The sequence below is a fragment of the Mirounga leonina genome, unplaced genomic scaffold, assembly GCF_011800145.1.
Source record: "Mirounga leonina isolate KUSES-001 unplaced genomic scaffold, KU_Mleo_1.0 Mir_150, whole genome shotgun sequence".
Taxonomy (NCBI): Eukaryota; Metazoa; Chordata; class Mammalia; order Carnivora; family Phocidae; genus Mirounga; species Mirounga leonina.
The window spans coordinates 27,291,869-27,312,124 of record NW_023270374.1 but is presented as its reverse complement, the minus strand read 5'-3'; the positions used below and the strand labels follow the sequence as shown (position 1 = coordinate 27,312,124).

The window sequence follows — 20,256 nt, the reverse complement described above, 5'->3', positions numbered from 1 at the left end:
GAAGGAATTGAGTCACATTGAATTATTTTATGGACATTTTGTATACATCTTAGTGAAAATGAGCTTGGGAGGGGCACCCGGGTGGCTCAGACAGTTAGGCATCTGCCTTCCACAGGTCATGATCCCACCTGGCACCCTGCTCAGTGGGGGGAGTCTGCTTCTCTCTCCCTCTGCCTCTTAACACTGCTTGTGCACGTGCTTTCTCTCTTCCTCACTCTCTCGTAAATAAATAAAATCTTAAAAGAAAAAATGGGCTTGGGAATAGTGACTATTTCTGGTAAAGTTCATTCTGTTTATTGAAAATGAACTTTATAAAGTTATTTTAAGAATATAATTTATAAAATTGTTTATTTTTTATTCCTGTTAGGGAACCTATTGATAATCTAACTCCTGAGGAAAGAGATGCAAGGACAGTTTTCTGCATGCAGCTGGCAGCAAGAATTCGGCCAAGGGATTTGGAAGAGTTTTTCTCCACAGTAGGAAAGGTAAGTTTTTAGTCTATTTAGGGAGGTCGAGTAAATGGGAATTGTGAACAACATTTTAATAATTGTCAGTATGCCTGATTAAATTAGAGAGTATTTAAACACCAAATCTTTTGACTTAGTAGAATTCAGTTAGGGAAACTTTTGCGTAACATTTCTATTTTGCCTCAGTTGGAAATTAATAATGTTGGAATTAATAACTATTATCACATATTCAAAAGTAAAAGTGGACTTACAAGTTCACCTATTTAAAACATTGGGGGGCACTTGGCAAGTTCACTTGGAGGAACGTGCAACTCTTAATCTCTGGTCACGAATTCATGCCCCACTTTGGGTATAGAGATTACTTAAATCACATATCAGTAAAATTTCTTTAATGGTTTATGGTGGACGGTTGCATAAACAGAAGCTTCTGTTAAGTGTGTGTCTTCTTTTTAGGTTCGAGATGTGAGAATGATTTCTGATAGAAATTCAAGACGTTCCAAAGGAATTGCATATGTGGAGTTTGTTGATGTTAGCTCAGTGCCTCTAGCAATAGGATTAACTGGCCAACGTGTTTTAGGAGTGCCAATCATAGTACAAGCTTCACAGGTAATTATTTTCTTGGTTAGGAATTTGATCAGTGATCGTGCAAGAAACCTGCTGTTGCTTAGTGTTAGACTATAGTGTCTTACATAATCATTAATTATTTGAGTTAGATGTTCTCAGAACAGCTTTTTCTTTTAAACTTTGTCTTGGTTACTTTGATAATAGTATATTCTCGACAACATTCTGTTCTAATATAAATTGTAAATATCTATTTCATGAAAAAGACCTTAGAACTTGGTCTAGAATTTTTTGATTTGTGATAATTTATTGGTTGGGGATAGAAGCATTTAAGAACATGTTTATCCTTTCTTTCAAATGGAGTGATTTTGACATTTTTAATAAATTCAGTATTTTCAGTGATAATACACTCTTGCATAAGATTTTATAAAATGTTAAGAGTAGTTTGAGCGGCTATCATTTTCTAGCATTTCTTGAAGGTAAGATGTGTCAAGCTAATCTTGAGAATGTTTTCTGTTTAAAATGTGTTCTGTTTAATTCCTGTTTGCTGGTACTTTATTATATAGTAATCCAGTATTGCTTTTGGGAAATGAAATTAGCTTTAATAATATCAGTTCATTTAAATGTGGAGAAATTGAGATGTATCATTTTATTATATGAAAGTATTTTTAAGATACCTCATCAGTAGCTATTTTTATTAAGACCATTATTGATATGTTACTGCTTGCTAGCTCAGGTGTTTTTTTAATGGAGAATATAGGATTTAAAGAATATTTTCGAACAACACATAAAATAGTCATGTTGATAGCCTTCCAAACCACTGAAAAAAGTACTCTGTAACTCCTCAGTAATCTGGTTACTTCATCAAACTTACATGATATTAAAAAGTTAGGCACAAGCTTTGGGACCAGATCTGACTTTCCAGTTTTACTCACTGTTAATAAGCTATATGTAACATTGGTCACGTTAGTAGCTTCTGTCATATCTAAAAGACAATAATGGGTCCTATTTAGTGTTTTAGAAGTACTTAATATTGGGTATTTATCACTTGAATATATGTAAACAATAGGAGAATAATTGTTAGGAAATGGGAAAAATTAGTTCCTTGATTCACTTCCTGCAATGGAGGACAAAATAATAGTGTGTAGATTGGCCTGAAGAGGGCTGAGAATCCTCAGATTAAATGAGGTTTTGAATTCATTCAAGTTTAACCTCCTTTGGACATAGATATTCAAAATGTCTCAATTTGTTAAAAGGAGCTTATGGCAGAATATGAATTAATAACCATTACCTTTGAGAAAGACTTCTTTCGGAAAAAATGACAGCTAAACTTGATGCTTCGCTTGATTTGATTTTATATTGACAAAACCCCTTTATGGCAGCCAGCCAGTTGGTGTATACTGTACTTTGAGTAACAATGATTTTGAGAGTACATTAATAATAATAACATGTATTTACAAATTCCAGGAGACAGTCTTATTTTCCACATTTAGCATGTCTGATATCAGGATGCATCATTTAGATGGCATAGTGTACTTTTAGGATTGATTTCATTTTACATATGTAGTGGAGTGTATGATTGCTTTATATATGACTTGCATATGCTTGTAAAACTTTTAAAGTTTTTTGCGGCAAAATATATATCCTAAGTTGAATAAAATATTGAAGTTTTTGTTTAGAAAATTGGCATTGGAACCATTTTCTTAAAATTTTAATTCAGTGCCATTAATCACAGTCACACGTAAGTGGAATATTTGTCCTGTATATGACTTACTAAACTTAGAGTAATTTCATCACTAACCTTGGCCATCACTAGTCATTAAGCAAACCCGAAGTGAATGGGATTTTACTGTGATTAAATTGATTTGGATTAGTGCTTTGTGATGTGCATTTTGTCTTATCCAACTTGTAGGCAGAAAAAAACAGAGCTGCAGCAATGGCAAACAATCTACAAAAGGGAAGTGCTGGACCTATGAGGCTTTATGTGGGCTCATTACACTTTAACATAACTGAAGATATGCTTCGGGGAATCTTTGAGCCTTTTGGAAGGGTAAGTGCCAGTATCTTCAATGATCCTTAATAGGTTCTTTTTTTTTTTTTTTTTTTTTTAAAGATTTTATTTATTTATTTGACAGAGACACAGTAAGAGAGGGAATACAAGCAGGGAGATGGGAGAGGGAGAAGCAGGCTTCCTGCCGAGCCGGGAGCCCGATGCGGGGCTCGATCCCAGGACCCCGGGATCATGACCTGAACCAAAGGCAGACACTTAACGACTGAGCCACCCAGGCGCCCCAATCCTTAATAGGTTCTTATCAAAATATAACTGCATAATAATTCTGTATATCTCCTTTGTCATGTTTTAGTGAGGTTAATACTAAGATGGGGAAGGGTGGTTCTGAAAGGGTTTTGTGGCATCGTAGATTAAGATAGTATCTCTGAAAGAAGGTAACATTTGAAGATAGTCTGTTAGTGTTGTCATTCATAATGCTGTAGTGAAATGTATAGAGTATCAGAAGCAATCTTCTTTTTCAAGTCAACATGAAAAGAGTATCCTGTGCATTTGGAACAAGAAATTATTTTTTCTTGGCGGGGGGAGTTTGTACAATCTACTTCCCCAGTGTGGGTGCCTGAACTCATGGCCCCAAGGTCAAGAGTCGCGTGCTTTTCTGACTGAGCAAGCCAGGCACCCCCCTTTTGATGTTTTTTTGGATGCCTGTTTTTTACCTACTGAAAATTTAGGGGTAGGTAGAGAAGCCTCTCTGTCTACTAAATTAAGGAGTTAGACTGTTTATGTCCAGTTAGTCCTCCTTTTAGCATGAACAGTTTATTTTAGAATAAATGTAAATACTAGTAAGTTGTAGTTTAAAAGATTCATTATGTGGCCATGAATAAAAATGTTGGTAACTTATATTGTATCCACTACTACTTTTCATTGCCCTTGGATATACTTTTTCACTGTTTCCATTCAACCCCTTTGTTAAACTGTTTGAATCAATGGTAAAAGCTGGGTGTTGATTGTGGGTGTTTTATTAAGTTAGAAATATGCACACGCTAGTGATGTACAAATGGTGTTCTTTTGTTTGTTTTTTTGGTCAGTCACTACAAAATTAATGCATTCCTGAAATTACCAGGATATGAAGAAATGTAGTACATCCATTCCGGGGGGAAAAAAATTTTTTTTTTTTTTAAGAATTTTTTTTTTATTCATTTGACAGGGGGAGAGCACAAGCGGGGAGAGTGGCAGGCAGAGGGAGAGGGAGAAGCAGGCTTCCAGCAGAGAAAGGGAAGCCCGATGTGGGACTTGATCCCAGGACCCCGGGATCATGACCTGAGCCGAAGACAGTCGCTTAACCAACTGAGCCACCCAGGCACCCCCATGCTGTGTTTTAATTTTTCATGCTTTCTGTGTATGAACAGCTTTATTGAGATACTGTGATGTACACAAACTATACTTCACCTGCTTAAAGCGAACAATCCATTGCCTTTTAATGTGTTCACAGAGTTGTGCAGTGATTACTACAATCAGTGTTGATTTAATTCTTAAGATTTTTTTTTCTTAAGATTTATTTGAGAGAGAGAGCAGGGTTGGGGGGATCCGGGGGAGAGAGAGAGTCTCAGGCAAGCTGAGCGTGGAGCACCATGCAGGACTTGATCTCTCAACCCCTGAGATGATGAGCTGAGTTGAAACCAAGAGTCAGACATGTAACTGTGCCACCCAGCCGCCTTTGTTTGTAAGATTAGTTATTTTTTAAAGATTTTGTCAGAAAGCGAGCACAAGCAGGGGGAGTGGCAGGCAGAGGGAGAAGCAGGCTCCCCACTGAGCAAGGAATCTGATGCCAGACACTGGGATCATGACCTGCGCTGAAGGCAGATGCTTAATAGACTGAGCCATCCAGGCGTCCCAAGGTTTTTATTTTTAAGTAACCTCTACATCCGCTATGCGGCTTGAACTCAAAACCCTGAGACCAAGAGTCACATGCTCTACTGACTGAGCCAGCCAGGTGCTCTATTTTAGTTATTCCAACATCTTGGACAATTTATCATGTCTGGTATTATTGAGAATTAATGTTCGGTGTTTCTGACATAATGGGAAGGAAAGAAAATGTTAATTTTATTTCTAACACCTGATTGTAGTTTACAAGGGACCTCTGGTTTTTAGTGGTTTATTTTTTGAGGCAAAAGACTAAGATTGTACTTTTTTTTTGTCCTGCTCCACAGTGCAAACTTCTTGTTTGGGAAGTATCTAGGCTTTCAGAAGTTCTTTTGGAAGTGAGGGGGGTTGTGATGGTTTTTGTTTTTAGGGGGAGAGACTTTAAAAAATCATGTTTCAAGGAATAATATGCTTTTGCTTCTTCCTTTGCACTTACATAATTGTTCTTATTTTTAGATTGAAAGTATTCAACTCATGATGGATAGTGAAACAGGTCGATCTAAGGGATATGGATTTATTACGGTAAGCATTACCATTATTAACATTGTGACTTAAAGGTTTGATTGATTGACTTTAAGGTTTTAGATCAAAGTACCATAGTAAAACTTGATTAGTTATTGATAGTGGGGAAGGGTTCATGGTTAATATTTTTGAATGGTTTAAATTGGTTTCCCTTTAGTAGCCGTGTTTACCAAATGTTGCCGTTAGCCAGTTTTCTATTATCCTGTATATAGTCAATTTGCGTAGCTAAGTCACCATGTAATTGAAATTTATGAACCCATTATGAGTCCTTTGGTCTGTAATACTTTTATGATGTTTTTGTCAGTTGAATGAGTGTCTTGATATCAATTCTGTTTTACTTAAAATTACTATTATATGTATGCATCTCACAATCAGAATTAGTTTATCAAGTAAGTGTTTTGGGGGGAGGTCCAGGGTGGCCCAGTTGGTTAAGCATCTGGCTCTTGATTTCAGCTCAGGTCCTGATCTTAGGGTCCTGATACCTAGTGCTGCATTGGGATCTGCACTGGGTATGGAGTCTGCTTGAGATTCTCTCTTCCTCTCCTGCTGCTCCTCCCCATGCTCACACATGTGTGCTCTCTCTGAATAAGTAAATGAAATCTAAAAAGTCTGTGGCTAACCTTTGCAGCCCATTTCCTGATGAGAGTGTTAGGTGGCAGCTGGAATAACTGTGAATGGAGGTGCCCCTTTAAAAGTAAACCCTCTTATGTTTTTATTTCCCTATGCAATTCAATTACATAATAGCAGTTTTTCGAATGTTTGGTGTTAAAACTTTGGAAGGTTCTGAAAACTGCTATTTCTAGTTTAAAATGCAGATTGTTAACCATTGCTGCTGCCATAGAAAAAAAAAATTTACAGATAGGTACCAGTTGTAATCAAGAAGTTATATAATTGTATTATATCCAAATTTGGCACCTGAGCGTTTCACTAGGTTAGGCATCTGACTCTTGATCTCGGCTCAGGTCATGATCTCAGGATCGTGAGATCCAGCTCTGCGTTGGGCTCCACACTGGGCATGGAGTCTGCTTGAGATTTTCTCTCTTCCCCTCTCCTTCTTTCTTAAAAAAAAAAAAATATATATATATATATATATATACACACACACACACACACACACATATGTTTTTTAGTGGTAAAGTTTTATTGGTCATTGGGATTTTCATCTTTATATACTGGTGAAAGGAGAAAAGTTTATAAAACTGTTAATAACTTTAAAAAAAATTCTGAGAGTGAGTGAGAGAGAGGGAACAGGAGGAAGAGGGAGGGGGAAGCCAACTCCCCCACTGAACAGGAAGCCCAACTTGGGGCTCAGTCCCAAGACTGCAGGATCATGACCTGAGCCAAAGGCGGATGCTTAACCCACTGAGCCACCCACGTGCCCCAATAACATTTCGTTCCTAATAACATGAGTGTGGTTCTTTTCTTTTTTCCTCAAAATGGTGTGGTCAAGGGATTTTACACATAACTTGTATTAAATTGAGTATTTTACCATGTGTGACCTAAAGTAGTTTTTTACGTAGGTTTGGTGCTTAAATATTTAGTCAATAGTCGGTTTTACTAGAAACCTTATTAAATGTTAAGTAAAGAATAAAGGAATATTGGGCGCCTGGGTGGCTTAGTCGTTAAGTGGCTGCCTTCGGCTCAGGTCATGATCCCAAAGTCCTGGGATCGAGTCCCGCATCGGGCTCCCTGCTCAGCGGGAAGCCTGCTTCTCCCTCTCCCACTCCCCCTGCTTGTGTTCCTGCTTTCGCTGTCTCTGTCTCTGTCAAATAAATAAATAAAATCTTAAAAAAAGAATAAAGGAATACTTTGCAAAGCATTTTATTTTTTTTAAGATTTGATTTTATTTGAGAGAGAGTGTGAAAGAGAGCACAAGAGGGGGTAGGGTCAGAGGGAGAAGCAGACTCCCCACCGAGCAGGGAGCCTGATGCGGGACTCGATCCCGGGACTCCGGGATCATGACCCGAGCCGAAGGCAGCTGCCCAACGAACTGAGCCACCCAGGCGCCCCCCAAAGCATTTTAATAGAAACATTTTTTAAAAGATTTTATTTGAGAGAGAGAGAACAAGCAGGGGAAGGGGCAGAGGGAGGGGTAGAGAGAGAAGCAGGACCCTGGGATCAAGACCTGAGCCAAAGGCAGGTGACACTTGACCAACTGAGCCACCCAGGTGCCCCTATTAAAAACATTTTTAATATTAACTGTGTGAATTGGCTATGATTTAGTGATCTGTGTACAAAGCTAGATTATTTAAATTTACATGGTGCTGTGTGTTGGTAAATGTTTTGTAAGTATCTGTAATTTTTCCTCTTTGAATAAGAGAAAATGTTTTGAATCATACTGATGAAAGATAAGCAATGGGATTCCTGGGAGTATTTTTTTTTTCCCATTAAATGAAAATCAGAGTATGCAACTAAGTTTCTGTTTGCATCCTGGGAATTAAGAATTTTCACAATTTAAAGAAAACAATTTTTATTATTTTACTGGCAATAAAATGACCCAGAATTTTGTATTAAAAATAATAGCTGAACTTTTAATTTTTCTAAATAATTCTTTTTTTATGAAAGGGAAACAAAGCACTATTTTAGTTTATTCCAGCACATTAGAAAGTGTTTTGTTATTGGGCGCCTGGATGGCTCAGTTGGTTGGGGGACTGCCTTGCACTTATGTCGTGATCCTGGAGTCCCGGGATGGAGTCCTGCATAGGGCTCCCTGCTGAGCAGGGAGTCTGCTTCTCCCTCTAACCCTCCCCCTTCTTGTGTGCTCGCTCTCTTCCTTTCTCTCAAATAAATAAAATCTTAAAAGAAAAAGTGTTTTGATGTTAGAAAAAGTACTTTACATATTCTGTTACTAAGATTTTGTATTTCCAAAGATAGATGTCATTGTTTGGTAATATCTTGCTGTTCAAACCATCACATCAGCAAAGCTGATTTGAATGAGCTTGTGGTCTGATCATACAGGTTATATTACTTAAAGCTAGAAATTTCCACTTATTATCCACCCAGTTGTGTAATTATTGAATAGACTAAACTTAATAAGTAACCATTTCTTTACCTTAGGTATATATGTGAACTAACATACTGGACTTTCTATCACCCCTCTCTCAATTACAGTTTTCCGATTCAGAATGTGCCAAGAAGGCTTTGGAACAACTTAATGGATTTGAGTTAGCAGGAAGACCAATGAAAGTTGGTCATGTTACTGAACGTACTGATGCTTCCAGTGCTAGCTCATTTTTGGACAGTGATGAACTGGAAAGGACTGGAATTGACTTGGGAACAACCGGTCGTCTCCAGTTAATGGCAAGACTTGCAGAAGGTAAGTTTTTCCATGTGTTGTGAATGATTTATTGTGGATATGGTAATGGAAAGCTAACCCTCACAGACGAATAAATGAAAAAATATTTTTTTCTTATTTTGGAGTTGACCTTTACCTTGGGTGGTATATGCAATTTCATAGATAAGGTTACTTAAGGTTCTAATGGAATCTACTTTATGGTGGTGCTTCTTGAGTGCCACAGCATACATTATAGGATTCCTTTTGCTTTCTTATAATAATTATATTCTCATACTTAATAAACTTACTTTCCAGTATTATACCGTGTCCTGCTTGTAAATACTTCCGGTGAAGTGACTTTGGTAGTAGTAGTAACCCGGAAATTTGGGGGGTTTTTTTGCCCTTACCATGGTAAGGACTATGAGATCTATTTCTTTCACACAGGTACAGGTTTGCAGATTCCACCAGCAGCACAGCAGGCTCTACAAATGAGTGGCTCTTTGGCATTTGGTGCTGTGGCAGGTAGGAATTGAATCTCTTCTAATTTGAAATCATTGTTTTTTCACCTAATTCGAAAATTTGCCAAATTTTTGCATTTAAAAGGACTTACTGAGAATTCAATTCATAAGTACTTTTTAGCCTGTAAATTTAAAGGAAATGGAGATACAGACTGGAAGTATTCACTAATAATAGTAGGCTATCAGGGCATTTTTTTTTTGAATACTACATACTATTTTTTAGTTTGAATTGCCTGTTAGACCTTTTTAAATATATGACTTTTCTTAAACACCATTGTTTCAAAAAATGTTTCTTTGTAATGTTTGAGTTGGGAAAATTATCAGGGGCCTTTAAATCAAGCTTTATATAAAATACAGTATCAAGAGTGCAAAGAAAACTGCTTTCTTCTACATGGTATTTTGAGATTTTCACTTAGGGGAATGGGAGCTCCTGAACAGGGTAGGAAAATAGAGAAGTGATGGTTTATTATGGTTGTGTAACGAGGGGTTTAGTTTATGAAACATGGTTTTCATTATGGCTTAAGTACCTCAAGTTTGCTTTTACAAACCTTGATGCTAACTCAATCTATGAGCTAGGGTAGCATTTAATTTTGAAATGTTGAAGACCTTGCTTTTAGAAGACCTAAGAAGAGCCATTTGTATTTTGGACCTTGGAAGACAGGAAATATATATCCCAAGAAAGTATGGCACTTTGTATTAATGAATTTTATCTATAAAGAGGGCACGTTCTGCATGGAGCCCTGGGTGTTATACACAAACAATCATGGAACACTACATCAAAAACTAACTATGTAATGTATGGTGATTAACATAATAATAAAAAAGTGAGGGGTGCCTGGGTGGCTCAGTCATTAGGCGACTACCTTCAGCTCAGGTCATGATCCCAGGGTCCTGGGATGGAGCCCCGCATCGGGCTCCCTGCTTTGTGGGAAGCCTGCTTCTCCCTTTCCCACTCCCCCTGCTTGTGTTCCCCTCTCTCACTGTGTCTCTCTCTCAAATAAATAAAATCTTTAAAAAATAAAATAAAGTGAGACTCTTGACAAAATCTAAGATCAGGGGTGCCTGGGTGGCTCAGTTGGTTAAGCGACTGCCTTCAGCTCAGGTCATGATCCTGGAGTCCCGGGATCGAGTCCCGGATCGGGCTTCCTGCTGTCAGCAGGGAGTCTGCTTCTCCCTCTGACCCTCCCCCCTCATGCTCTCTCTCTCTATCTCATTCTCTCTCTCAAATAAATAAAATCTTTAAAAAAATATATTAAAAAAAAAAAAAAAATCTAAGATCACAGTACTGCATCTGAATATACAATAAAGGTCCATGTGGTTGATTCATGATTTCCATTTAAATCAAAAGCTCATTAATTAAAGGAGAGGATCATTTTTGCTTTTATATTTTGTTATTAAGAGAGAAGGGGGGGCGCCTGGGTGGCTCAGTTGGTTAAGCGACTGCCTTCGGCTCAGGTCATGATCCTGGAGTCCCGGGATCGAGTCCCGCATCGGGCTCCCTGCTCAGCGGGGAGTCTGCTTCTCCCTCTGACCTTCCTCCTTCTCATGCTCTCTGTCTCTCATTCTCTGTCTCTCAAATAAATAAATAAAAAATCTTTAAAAAAAAAAAAAAAAAAAAAGAAGGGCCTTTTCAGTGTTTTCTTTTTAGTGGATGTCTACAAGTTTGTAAGTTTAGAAAATCTGCCTTTTGTGTTTTTGTGTTTCACCTGTCAGATTATATTATTTATTTTGAAATCTGATAGGTATTTATAAAAACTTCTGACAAAACTGGGGCGCCTGGGTGGCTCAGCAGGTCATCGGTCTCTTGATTTCAGCTTAGGTCATGATCTCAGGGTTGTGAGATCCAGCCCCACCTCGTAGCCGGGCTCCACCCTGGACATGGAGTCAGCTTGAGATTCTCTCCACCTCTCCCTCCGCCCCTCCCACTCATGCTGTTTCTTTCTCTCTCTCAAATCTTAAAAATTTTTCTGCTAAAACCATGGTAGTTTATCCTTGTGGGGAAAAAATCATAACCATTAATGGATTTCTGTATTTTTTTGTCACTGGGTAACTCCCCCAAGTATCACTAAATTGTTTTGACTTTATAAACAAGTATTAGACATTTAATTTCTTGAGTGACCAAATAGCCAGAGAATGCCACTTGATATAATCAAAGACATTTAAGGAACCCATCCCTTCCAGAAATGTAACTCAGTCTATGGTTTTAAACTTGCTATTTAAGGGGCGCCTGGGTGGCTCAGTCGTTGAGCGTCTGCCTTCGGCTCGGGTCGTGGTCCGAGGGTCCTGGGATCGAGCCCCACATCGGACTCCCTGCTCCGCGGGTAGCCTGCTTCTCCCTCTCCCCCTGCTTGTGTTCCCTCTCTCGCTGTGTGTCTCCCTGTCAAATAAATAAAATCTTTAAAAATAAATAAATGAATAAATACACTTGCTATTTAAATCTGAAAACTGAATCCTCCTATTACTTCCCATTGTTCAGATCATTCTTTTAATAATTTAGAAAATGCTTATCATATTCTAGGTATTTACTAGAGGCTAGTGAATACTTGTCCACTGTCTTCAGGGATTTGGTATAGTAACATAGGATTCGTTTCTAAAACGTTATATCCTGGGTGCGGTGTCAAATATGTTGATTCACAATGTTCTTCATAAACCATATCTTCACCTAATTGAAGATTTTTGAAAATTAGACCTTTTTACTTTTCTTAGCCATTACTTCTCGATGCATGATGTATGGCTACAACTTGGGCACACTTACTGTGCAAGTTTATAGTTAAGGTGGGCTGATTGTGATCAACTAGAATTCTATAAAGGTGAATGTGGATTGGTTAAATAGCCAGTTATCTGTATTTTTTTTATATTCACCCTTACTAGTGTTTATTGAAATGATTATATAAGGTTTGATTCTGTCGTCTTACACTTCCTATAGATTGCTATTGCTACAGAATTAATCATCACTCAATTTTTAGGTAAATCTTTACATTAACTCGTTATTTTTCTCCAGATAGTCATCATTGAAACCTTACTTTTGTTGAAATGCTGTAAATTGCTGAGTGTTAATGTGTCCAAAGCCCTTTCTCCTAAGTTCTTTAAAGCTGTTTTTTAAAACCAAGGGTGAGTCATCACTCTATATGTACTTTTAGAAATTTTCCTAACTTGTCCCAAATGACCCATAAAGTCATTTTTGAAATCTTGATAGTTACTTACATACCCTTAAAATAGCGTGGATTTTTTTTTAAGTTTTCATTTATTAAACTCTACATCCAATGTGGGGCTTGAACTCACAACCCTGAGATCAAAAGTCCTGCGCTCTTCTGACTGAGGCAGCCAGGCATGCCATAGGATAGGTTTTTTATATCTGTACCTTTTTTCCTATTATATGGAAAGAAAAGATAAATTGGGTTATAATTTAAAGTTTGACAGTGTTTCTATGGTCCTATCTTCATGTTCCTTCAGAATATACCAGTTACATTTCTTCATCTCCCTCACATACCAGTTTTGAGCACCTAGGAACCAGGTATTTTTTATCCCAGCGTAACTGGGGGTACCGATCCCTTTTCCTTTTTGCCAGCCCCCCCTTTGAGATTTTATTCTTAAGTAATCTCTACATCCATTGAGGGGATTGAACTCAGAACCCTGAGATCAAGTTGCACTGTCCACTGACTGAGCAAGCCAGGTGCCGTTTTTGCCCATTTTTAATTTTTTTTTTGTACACAGCAAGACACGCAGATGATAAAGTGTTGCAATTGAATCACATGTTAATGAAAATTAGGTTACTGGATCTAAACAATTTTTATATTGTGTGTAGTTTTATAATTTTAAGCTTCAAGATAGCACAATGACATTTTGTTTATTTACACTTGTTGCTGTTTTGAGTGTCAAGCAGCTTTCTGTTAACTTGCCTTCCAGCGGAGAATTTAATGATTATACGGGGAAATATATTGGTAAAAGTCCCCATTCTGTTTTTAATAGTGACTAGATGATTAAATTCTTTTTGTTTTTCATAGATTATAGTAAAGTTGGTTAAAGTTTATTCCTGCTTCATTAAATTTCCATACTATGCCAGGAAACCAGACCTAATTAAACTGTCATCTTCTCGGCCAGAGTTGAATATCCCAAGTACTTGGAATTGAATTCTCAAGATCAGGGTTTTCATGGATTTTCTGACCGGTGTGCTTCCCTTTCCCCATTTCCCATTATTCCCATGTGAAGGGTAGTATAGTGGAATACATAGATGTGGAAGAGTACTAGGAGTAGGGAGACAGAGGCATAAGTAAGTTTCCTAGGATAGGAGGAAAGAAAAAGGCCCCAAAGCCTTGTCAATGAGGAATGGGGAAGGAGGTTTGGCTGCCAGGTTTTACTATAAGTTTATTTTGATAAACCCTGCTATGTAGTCCTCTTTTATTAATGCTTTCCTGACATTTACCCTGTTAGTTGAGGCTCTTCATTGTTCCTGCACTGAGCTGTAGAATTCTCTTTTGTTATAGATTTGCAAACAAGACTTTCTCAACAGACTGAAGGTGAGTTGAGCTTTTTATTTGTCTTTGAAATACATGTCAATGTAGCAAGACAATAGTGTTATATCACTTGTTACGTTTTGTATTTTGGATTGTTTTTGAAGAATGACATAGTATGGTATATATACAGTAAGCCATCTATTAATATATATTTCATTTGGCTTAATCCAAATCATTATGACTATGGATTAAAATTAAAATGTGCATGTGCATTTTTTGCTTTAGTTTGCTTAGAATTATTTTTAGTCTTGTATGCTTATTTTTGTGTTCTGATTGTTAGTTTTGTATAGAAGTCAGAAAATGGAATTTGTTCTAGTACACAAATCTTTCAGAAGTCTGACTTAACGTAAGGTTAAGGACTCTAACTTCAGTGATATGTATTAATAGTACCAAGTAGTGAGACAGTTACCCAGAACTAAATTGCATGCATATTTCAAAGATTGAAATAATTATTTCTAAAGTAGGCTTTTTTTTTTCTTATTTTTGATTACCAAATCTCTGCTATTTGTTTAGAGCATTTTGCTCTTGAGCTAATTCAGTATCCATCTTTCATAGGTTTTAATTAAAAGTTGTTTAGGAGAATGATTCTATATGAAAAGGTCTACCATGTTCCTTGATAGGAATTAAATGCGTATTTTAATTTTTTCCAGCAAGTGAGACAGTTACACTCAATCCTTTTTTTCGCAGCAGATTTTAAAAAGTGTAACTAGTGGAATTTTCTGTTAGCTATATTTCTATGCTGAATTCATTGTGTTCTGCATTCATCTAGGTTGAGCTGGAATGTTCCTATCAGATATTTAAAAATTTTTTTTCAGTATTCCTAATTCATTTAAGAAAATGGAAAAAATAAAGTACTCCTCAGTTGTTTTGTAATGACCTAGTGTTTATTTTCAAGAATACTTCCATTTGTTTATGATAAAGTACACAGTGGGCCTCATTTTCATATTCATTATAACATAAGCATCATACATCTTTAATACATCTTTACCTTTTCTGAATGGAATATGACATCTGTTTGCTTTTTTAGCATTTATATTTTAATACAAAGCTTCATGAAAGAAAATACTATTGAAGTAATAAATAAAGGGGCAAAACACCTGTAATTATAACAAATAATTTTTTATGATGTATTTCATGCATGGCCCTAATTTTTATTCAGTGAAATAATTTCTGATACTTCCTCAGGTGATGTAATTTTAATTATCATAATTTCTAATGCGCTGTTTTATCCTTAGCTTTGTTTGTTGTTATATATTGGAATGAAATTTGGTCAAATAAAATGATTACGGTGAGTTCTGTAACAGCTACTGGTAATGTTTTGTGAATCACATATAAAAGCAATGGGGCAGCTGTCTTGGACAGTGCTCTCACTTCAAACCTAAAACCAGTATGGCTTTAAAATGTTCCTTCTGGATATTAGTGTCTAGTAGTTTTTTATTTTTAATAGTATTATAATATCGATATGTGCTGTTTTTAGTGTTGTGCTATGACAGACCTAGTCATTTAAAAAATACTCATTTGATTTTGAAATAGGGTTTATATTGCTGGGATATTAAATTGTAAATGGTTGGATGGTTTTCTGCATTTTCTTTGTTAATCCTTCTATAATGTTTATTTAAAAGAAAATATGTAACTATATTCATGGGCAGAAACCTAAGAAAAGATTGTATTTTCATCCTCCTGTTTCTTGGGGTTAAGCAGTTCTACAAAATCAGTCTTCTGTTTTATTCTTTGCCTTTCTGGATTGATTTGTACTGATACTTGTTTAATTGAATGAATTTTGATCACACGTAAAGTTTAATTTCCCTTCTAAAAATAAAATTTCCAACTCAGTGAAGATTGGCTATTTCAAATGTTAGGTTGCTTCAGTTTCCTGGCAACTCAAATCAGGTATTGTTACACACTCCCATCACACTATTAATAAGTAAGGTAAATTAGGGAAGGTGACTATCTTAGTTTCACAGTTGCGATTTAGTGGGGTTTTTTTGTTTTATTCATCAGGGCTATTCTGATGCATGTTCCATGAAACTAACTTCTCTCTCTCTCTCTTTTTTTTTAGCTTCAGCTTTAGCTGCAGCTGCCTCTGTTCAGCCTCTTGCAACACAGTGTTTCCAACTTTCTAACATGTTTAACCCTCAAACGTAAGTAAGGGTATATCAGTGACACTTGAACAATGCGGGGATTACCAGTGCAGACTCCTGCCTGCACAGTCGAAAATCCGTGTGTAAATTTTGACTCCCCCTAAAACTTAACTGCTAATGGCCTATTGTTGACTTAAAGAGTTACAATAACATAAACAGTTGATAAACATGTATCTTGTATGTTACATGTCTTCTGTAGTGCATTCTTACAATAAAGTTAGAGAAAAGAAAATCTTAGAGCAACTACATTTATAGTGCTGTACTGCATAGGTGGACTTGTGCAGTTGAAACCCATGTTGTTCAGTGGTTAACTATACTGTGAAAGTATTAATATTCAGCATTTTTAAGTTAACATTTTGGATACTTCAATATATTTTACAGTTCAAATAGTAAACAACAGTTTTCATCCTTTTAGGGTATTTTAATAACTTTTTTATTGCTAAATCATTTGGGTATGTTTGTAAGATTGGAAATGAAGTAAAAGGTACGCAGATTTTGTTTACCAATTAGTAGTTTTCTCAGAAGTTTTGTTATCAGTGTTTATCACTTGTAGTTCACATACTTTGTGTTCCATTAGTTTCAGGCTCATAACATTTCTTCTTCAACTCCATACCTTATGCTATATGCTCACTATAGGTGTAGCTTACCATCTGTCACCATATAAGGCTGTTACAGTACATTGACTGTATTCCCTATCTTGTACTTTTCATTGTTGTTGACATACTATTTCCTTAACTGAAAGCCTGTACTTCCCACTCCCCTTCACCCATTTTACTCAGACCCTCCTCTCCTCTGGCAGTCACCATTTTGTTCTCTGTTTATGGGTCTGTTTCTGCTTGTTTTGTTTGTTCGTATGTGTATTTGTGTTTATTTCTATTGTCAGTTTACTCTGCTACCAGTTCTTGGCTTTGAAATTTTAATAACTATTTTAATCTTTTATAGGAGAAGAGGATCTTTTTAAATATTCTTCTTAGATTAATGCAGGCCAGGAATTAGGAATTTCTCTTTCCTCATGCCTAGGCACAATGATTAGAATGCCACTTATTTATCAGTCCAAACTCTTCTGTTTTGTTATAATACATTCCAAGGTAAATGTAGATACCTGTTCAGTTGATTGGATAAATGAACCATTATATTATATATATATATAACATATGTTTTATGTAATAATGTGTTACATGCTGTTTGCATTGCTTATATTAGTTCATGGTTTACCATAGAAAGAGAGCCTTGGATTCTTGTGTTCTTTTGGTAACAGCAAAAAAAAAAAAAAAAAATTTTTTTTTTTTAAAGATTTTATTTGTCAGAGCGAGCACAAGCAGGGGGAGCAGCAGACAGAGGGAGAAGCAGGCTCAATGAGCAAGGAGCCTGATGTGGGACTCCATCCCAGGACCCTGGGATCATGACCTGAGCTGAAGGCAGATGCTTAACCTACTGAGCCACCCAGGTGTCCAGAGAACACCAGATTCTTTATTTTAGCTTTATCTGGGAAATGATAAACTGTTGGTATACGAATCATTTGATATATGTCAGTAAGTACTTTAAATGTTAGAGTTAAGAAATTCATAAGCTGGGATGCCTGGGTAGCTCAGTTGATAATTGTCTGACTTTGGCTCAGATTATGATCTCAGGTTCCTGAGATCAAGCCTGGTGTGATGAACTCCACAATCAGTGGGGAGTCTGTCTCCCTCTCCCTCTGCCCCTTCCCCTGCTCACGTGCACACACCCATGCCAGCTCTTTCTCTCAAATAGTCTTAAAAAAAGAAATTCATAAGCATTGTTCGAAACAGTGCCTTATATCTTGTTTTTTTATTTTCTCCAGTGCACTACATTCTTATCAATAAGTTTTAAATTAATTAAGTGAATTCATATTTAAAATATTTTTATACAGATGAGTATGTAACATTATATAAGTTTGAATGGTATCTAATAGACCTTAATATTTATTTGTACAGAGAAGAAGAAGTTGGATGGGATACAGAGATTAAGGATGATGTGATTGAAGAATGTAATAAACATGGAGGAGTTATTCATATTTATGTTGACAAAAATTCAGCTCAGGTATTTTATTTTTTTCCCTAAAGCCAGAAAAGTTTAATCTGCCCTTTATGTACCTCACTTCAGGTGTTGTGATACTAATAAAGATAGGATGTTGTTCCTCTTTTATGACAGCCTTCACACATACTTGGGGCAGATTACCACTGTCCTATCCCAGGAAGTTATTTTGTTTTTTAATTCTGAAAGAAATTTTAACATCGTGACTGACTATATATCCTCCAACGTAAGGACAGTCCTCTAATAAGTGAAGATTGGACCAAGCCATTGTGTAGCAGTGTTGCTGGGTAGTGTTGAAAGTTTGGCATGAAATCTGGCATCTTGATTCATTCTTCATCTGCTTTCAAGTCATAGAAAAAAAAAATACAACAAGTTTGGGGAGGATAAAATGATTTCAATAAAATCCTAGGTGTACATGTTAGCTAATAAACAAGTATTTGGTTATAGAGCTCTGAGGGTTTTTTAACAGGCAATTTGTAAAAATCATATACCACTCTTATCTTTTTGTCGTTGTATTTCAGGGCAACGTGTATGTGAAGTGCCCATCAATTGCTGCAGCCATTGCTGCTGTCAATGCATTGCATGGCAGGTGGTTTGCTGGTGAGTTTGATCTGTTTTTCTGAGTGATTATAATGAAAGATGTAATTTAAGTGAAAATGCTAAACCCTCGATTCTGTTTCTTTCAACAGGTAAAATGATAACAGCAGCATATGTACCTCTTCCAACTTACCACAACCTCTTCCCTGATTCTATGACAGCAACACAACTACTGGTTCCAAGTAGACGATGAAGGAAGATATAGTCCCTTATGTACATAGCTTTTTTTCTTTCTTGAGAATTCATCTTGAGTTATCTTTTATTTAGATAAAAATAAAGAGGCAAGGGTCTACTGTCATTTGTATACAATTCCTGTTACCTTGAAAAAATAAAACTGTTAACAGGAATGCAGTGTGCTCATTATCCCTAACTAGCAAATCCCACTGTATACAAAGCTGTTCTCTTGTTCTGCCTTTTAAATGTACATGTAGAAATTTACATTAAGGATCTATAGGAATAGCTCTAGGGGGGAACAAATGTGCTTAATGTAAAAAGGCAGACAGGGATGTAATTACGTTTTTAATGTTTCAGAAGCCTAACTTTTTACACAGCAGTTACATTTCACGTTTAACTAATGTTGATACTTGGCTAATGGTTTAGCAGATTCTGGAGTACACATTTAGTGTATGGAAATTCAAGACAGCTAAAGGGCTGTTTGATTAACATCTCATCTTGCATCGTGATCAATTGGCAAGAAAAGGAGTTTTCAAGATTACATTTCTGGATGGTATCTTTTCAATTAATGTATCTGTAAAAGTTTCTTTGTAAATATTATGTGTTCTGGTGTGTCTAAGATTCCAAACAAAATGATCCCTGCATTTCCTCAAGATGTTTAGTGACAGTCTGGTAAGCAAAGCAGTCTGAGCAAGAAATAGGAAATGCAGAAATAGGTTTTGTCTGGTTGCATATAATCTTTGCTCTTTTTAAGCTCTGTGAGCTCTGAAATATATTTTTGGGTTACTTCAGTGTGTTTGACAAGACAGCTTGATATTTCTATCAAACAAATGACTTTCATATTGCAACAACCTTTGTAAGAACCACTCAAATAAAATTCTCTTAAAAAGGCCACAAGAAATCTTTATTTTTGAAGTGTTTTAAAGTCATAGAAACTCGAAAGTAGAATATTAGTTTCTTTGACTTTTAGTAGTATTCAAGACTTGCTTCTTGGGGAAAATTCTTAGTGTGCAGAGTCTGGGAAGACTGTTGCCCTCAAGTTGTCTCTCTATATTCCTCCATTTCACTATATCTTAGCACTGTACTTACTAGGGTAATGTATCAAAATCTTAGGGATTTTTCTAACAAAACCAAACAAATCCACCTAGGCCTTAAACCTGGGTTGTTTTTGGTTTTTTTTTTTAAGGTTTTATTTATATTTGAGAGCAAGAGCACATGAGAGAGGGGGGAGGGTCAGAGGGAGAAGCAGGCTCCCTGCCGAGCAGGGAGCCCGATGCGGGACTAGATCCAGGGACTCCAGGATCATGACCTGAGCCGAAGGCAGTTGCTTAACCAACTGAGCCACCCAGGAGCCCAAACCTGGTGTTTTGGTTTTTTTTATGGCATCTCTGAAAAATGTTTTAACTACTTAAATACCAGAAAAATGGTTTAAGTTGAAGCATTTAACTGCCCAAATTGATTTAGCCGCATTTGTTACTTTATTAAGGAATTTGAGCTTTAAT

At 36.5% G+C, this 20,256-nt stretch overlaps 1 protein-coding gene across 7 annotated transcripts in view; it reads left to right on the top strand.

Annotated features, from left to right (window-relative positions):
• RBM39 (RNA binding motif protein 39) overlaps positions 1 to 19,645 on the top strand; it is a 31,224-nt gene extending 11,579 nt beyond the window's left edge. For 5 of the 7 annotated variants that reach the window (XM_035006221.1, XM_035006219.1, XM_035006224.1 and 2 more), the window contains 11 exons: positions 368 to 485; positions 921 to 1,073; positions 2,941 to 3,078; positions 5,416 to 5,481; positions 8,593 to 8,797; positions 9,200 to 9,277; positions 13,740 to 13,790; positions 15,847 to 15,928; positions 17,884 to 17,989; positions 18,505 to 18,583; positions 18,673 to 19,645. In XM_035006221.1, coding sequence (XP_034862112.1) covers positions 368 to 485; positions 921 to 1,073; positions 2,941 to 3,078; positions 5,416 to 5,481; positions 8,593 to 8,797; positions 9,200 to 9,277; positions 13,740 to 13,790; positions 15,847 to 15,928; positions 17,884 to 17,989; positions 18,505 to 18,583; positions 18,673 to 18,773 — 1,177 coding nt within the window. In that variant the 3' untranslated portion in view covers positions 18,774 to 19,645. The remainder of the gene's footprint in view (positions 1 to 367; positions 486 to 920; positions 1,074 to 2,940; positions 3,079 to 5,415; positions 5,482 to 8,592; positions 8,798 to 9,199; positions 9,278 to 13,739; positions 13,791 to 15,846; positions 15,929 to 17,883; positions 17,990 to 18,504; positions 18,584 to 18,672) is intronic. The other 2 variants (XM_035006222.1, XM_035006220.1) reach the window with 1 other exon arrangement.
• Positions 19,646 to 20,256: the final 611 nt, after the last annotated feature.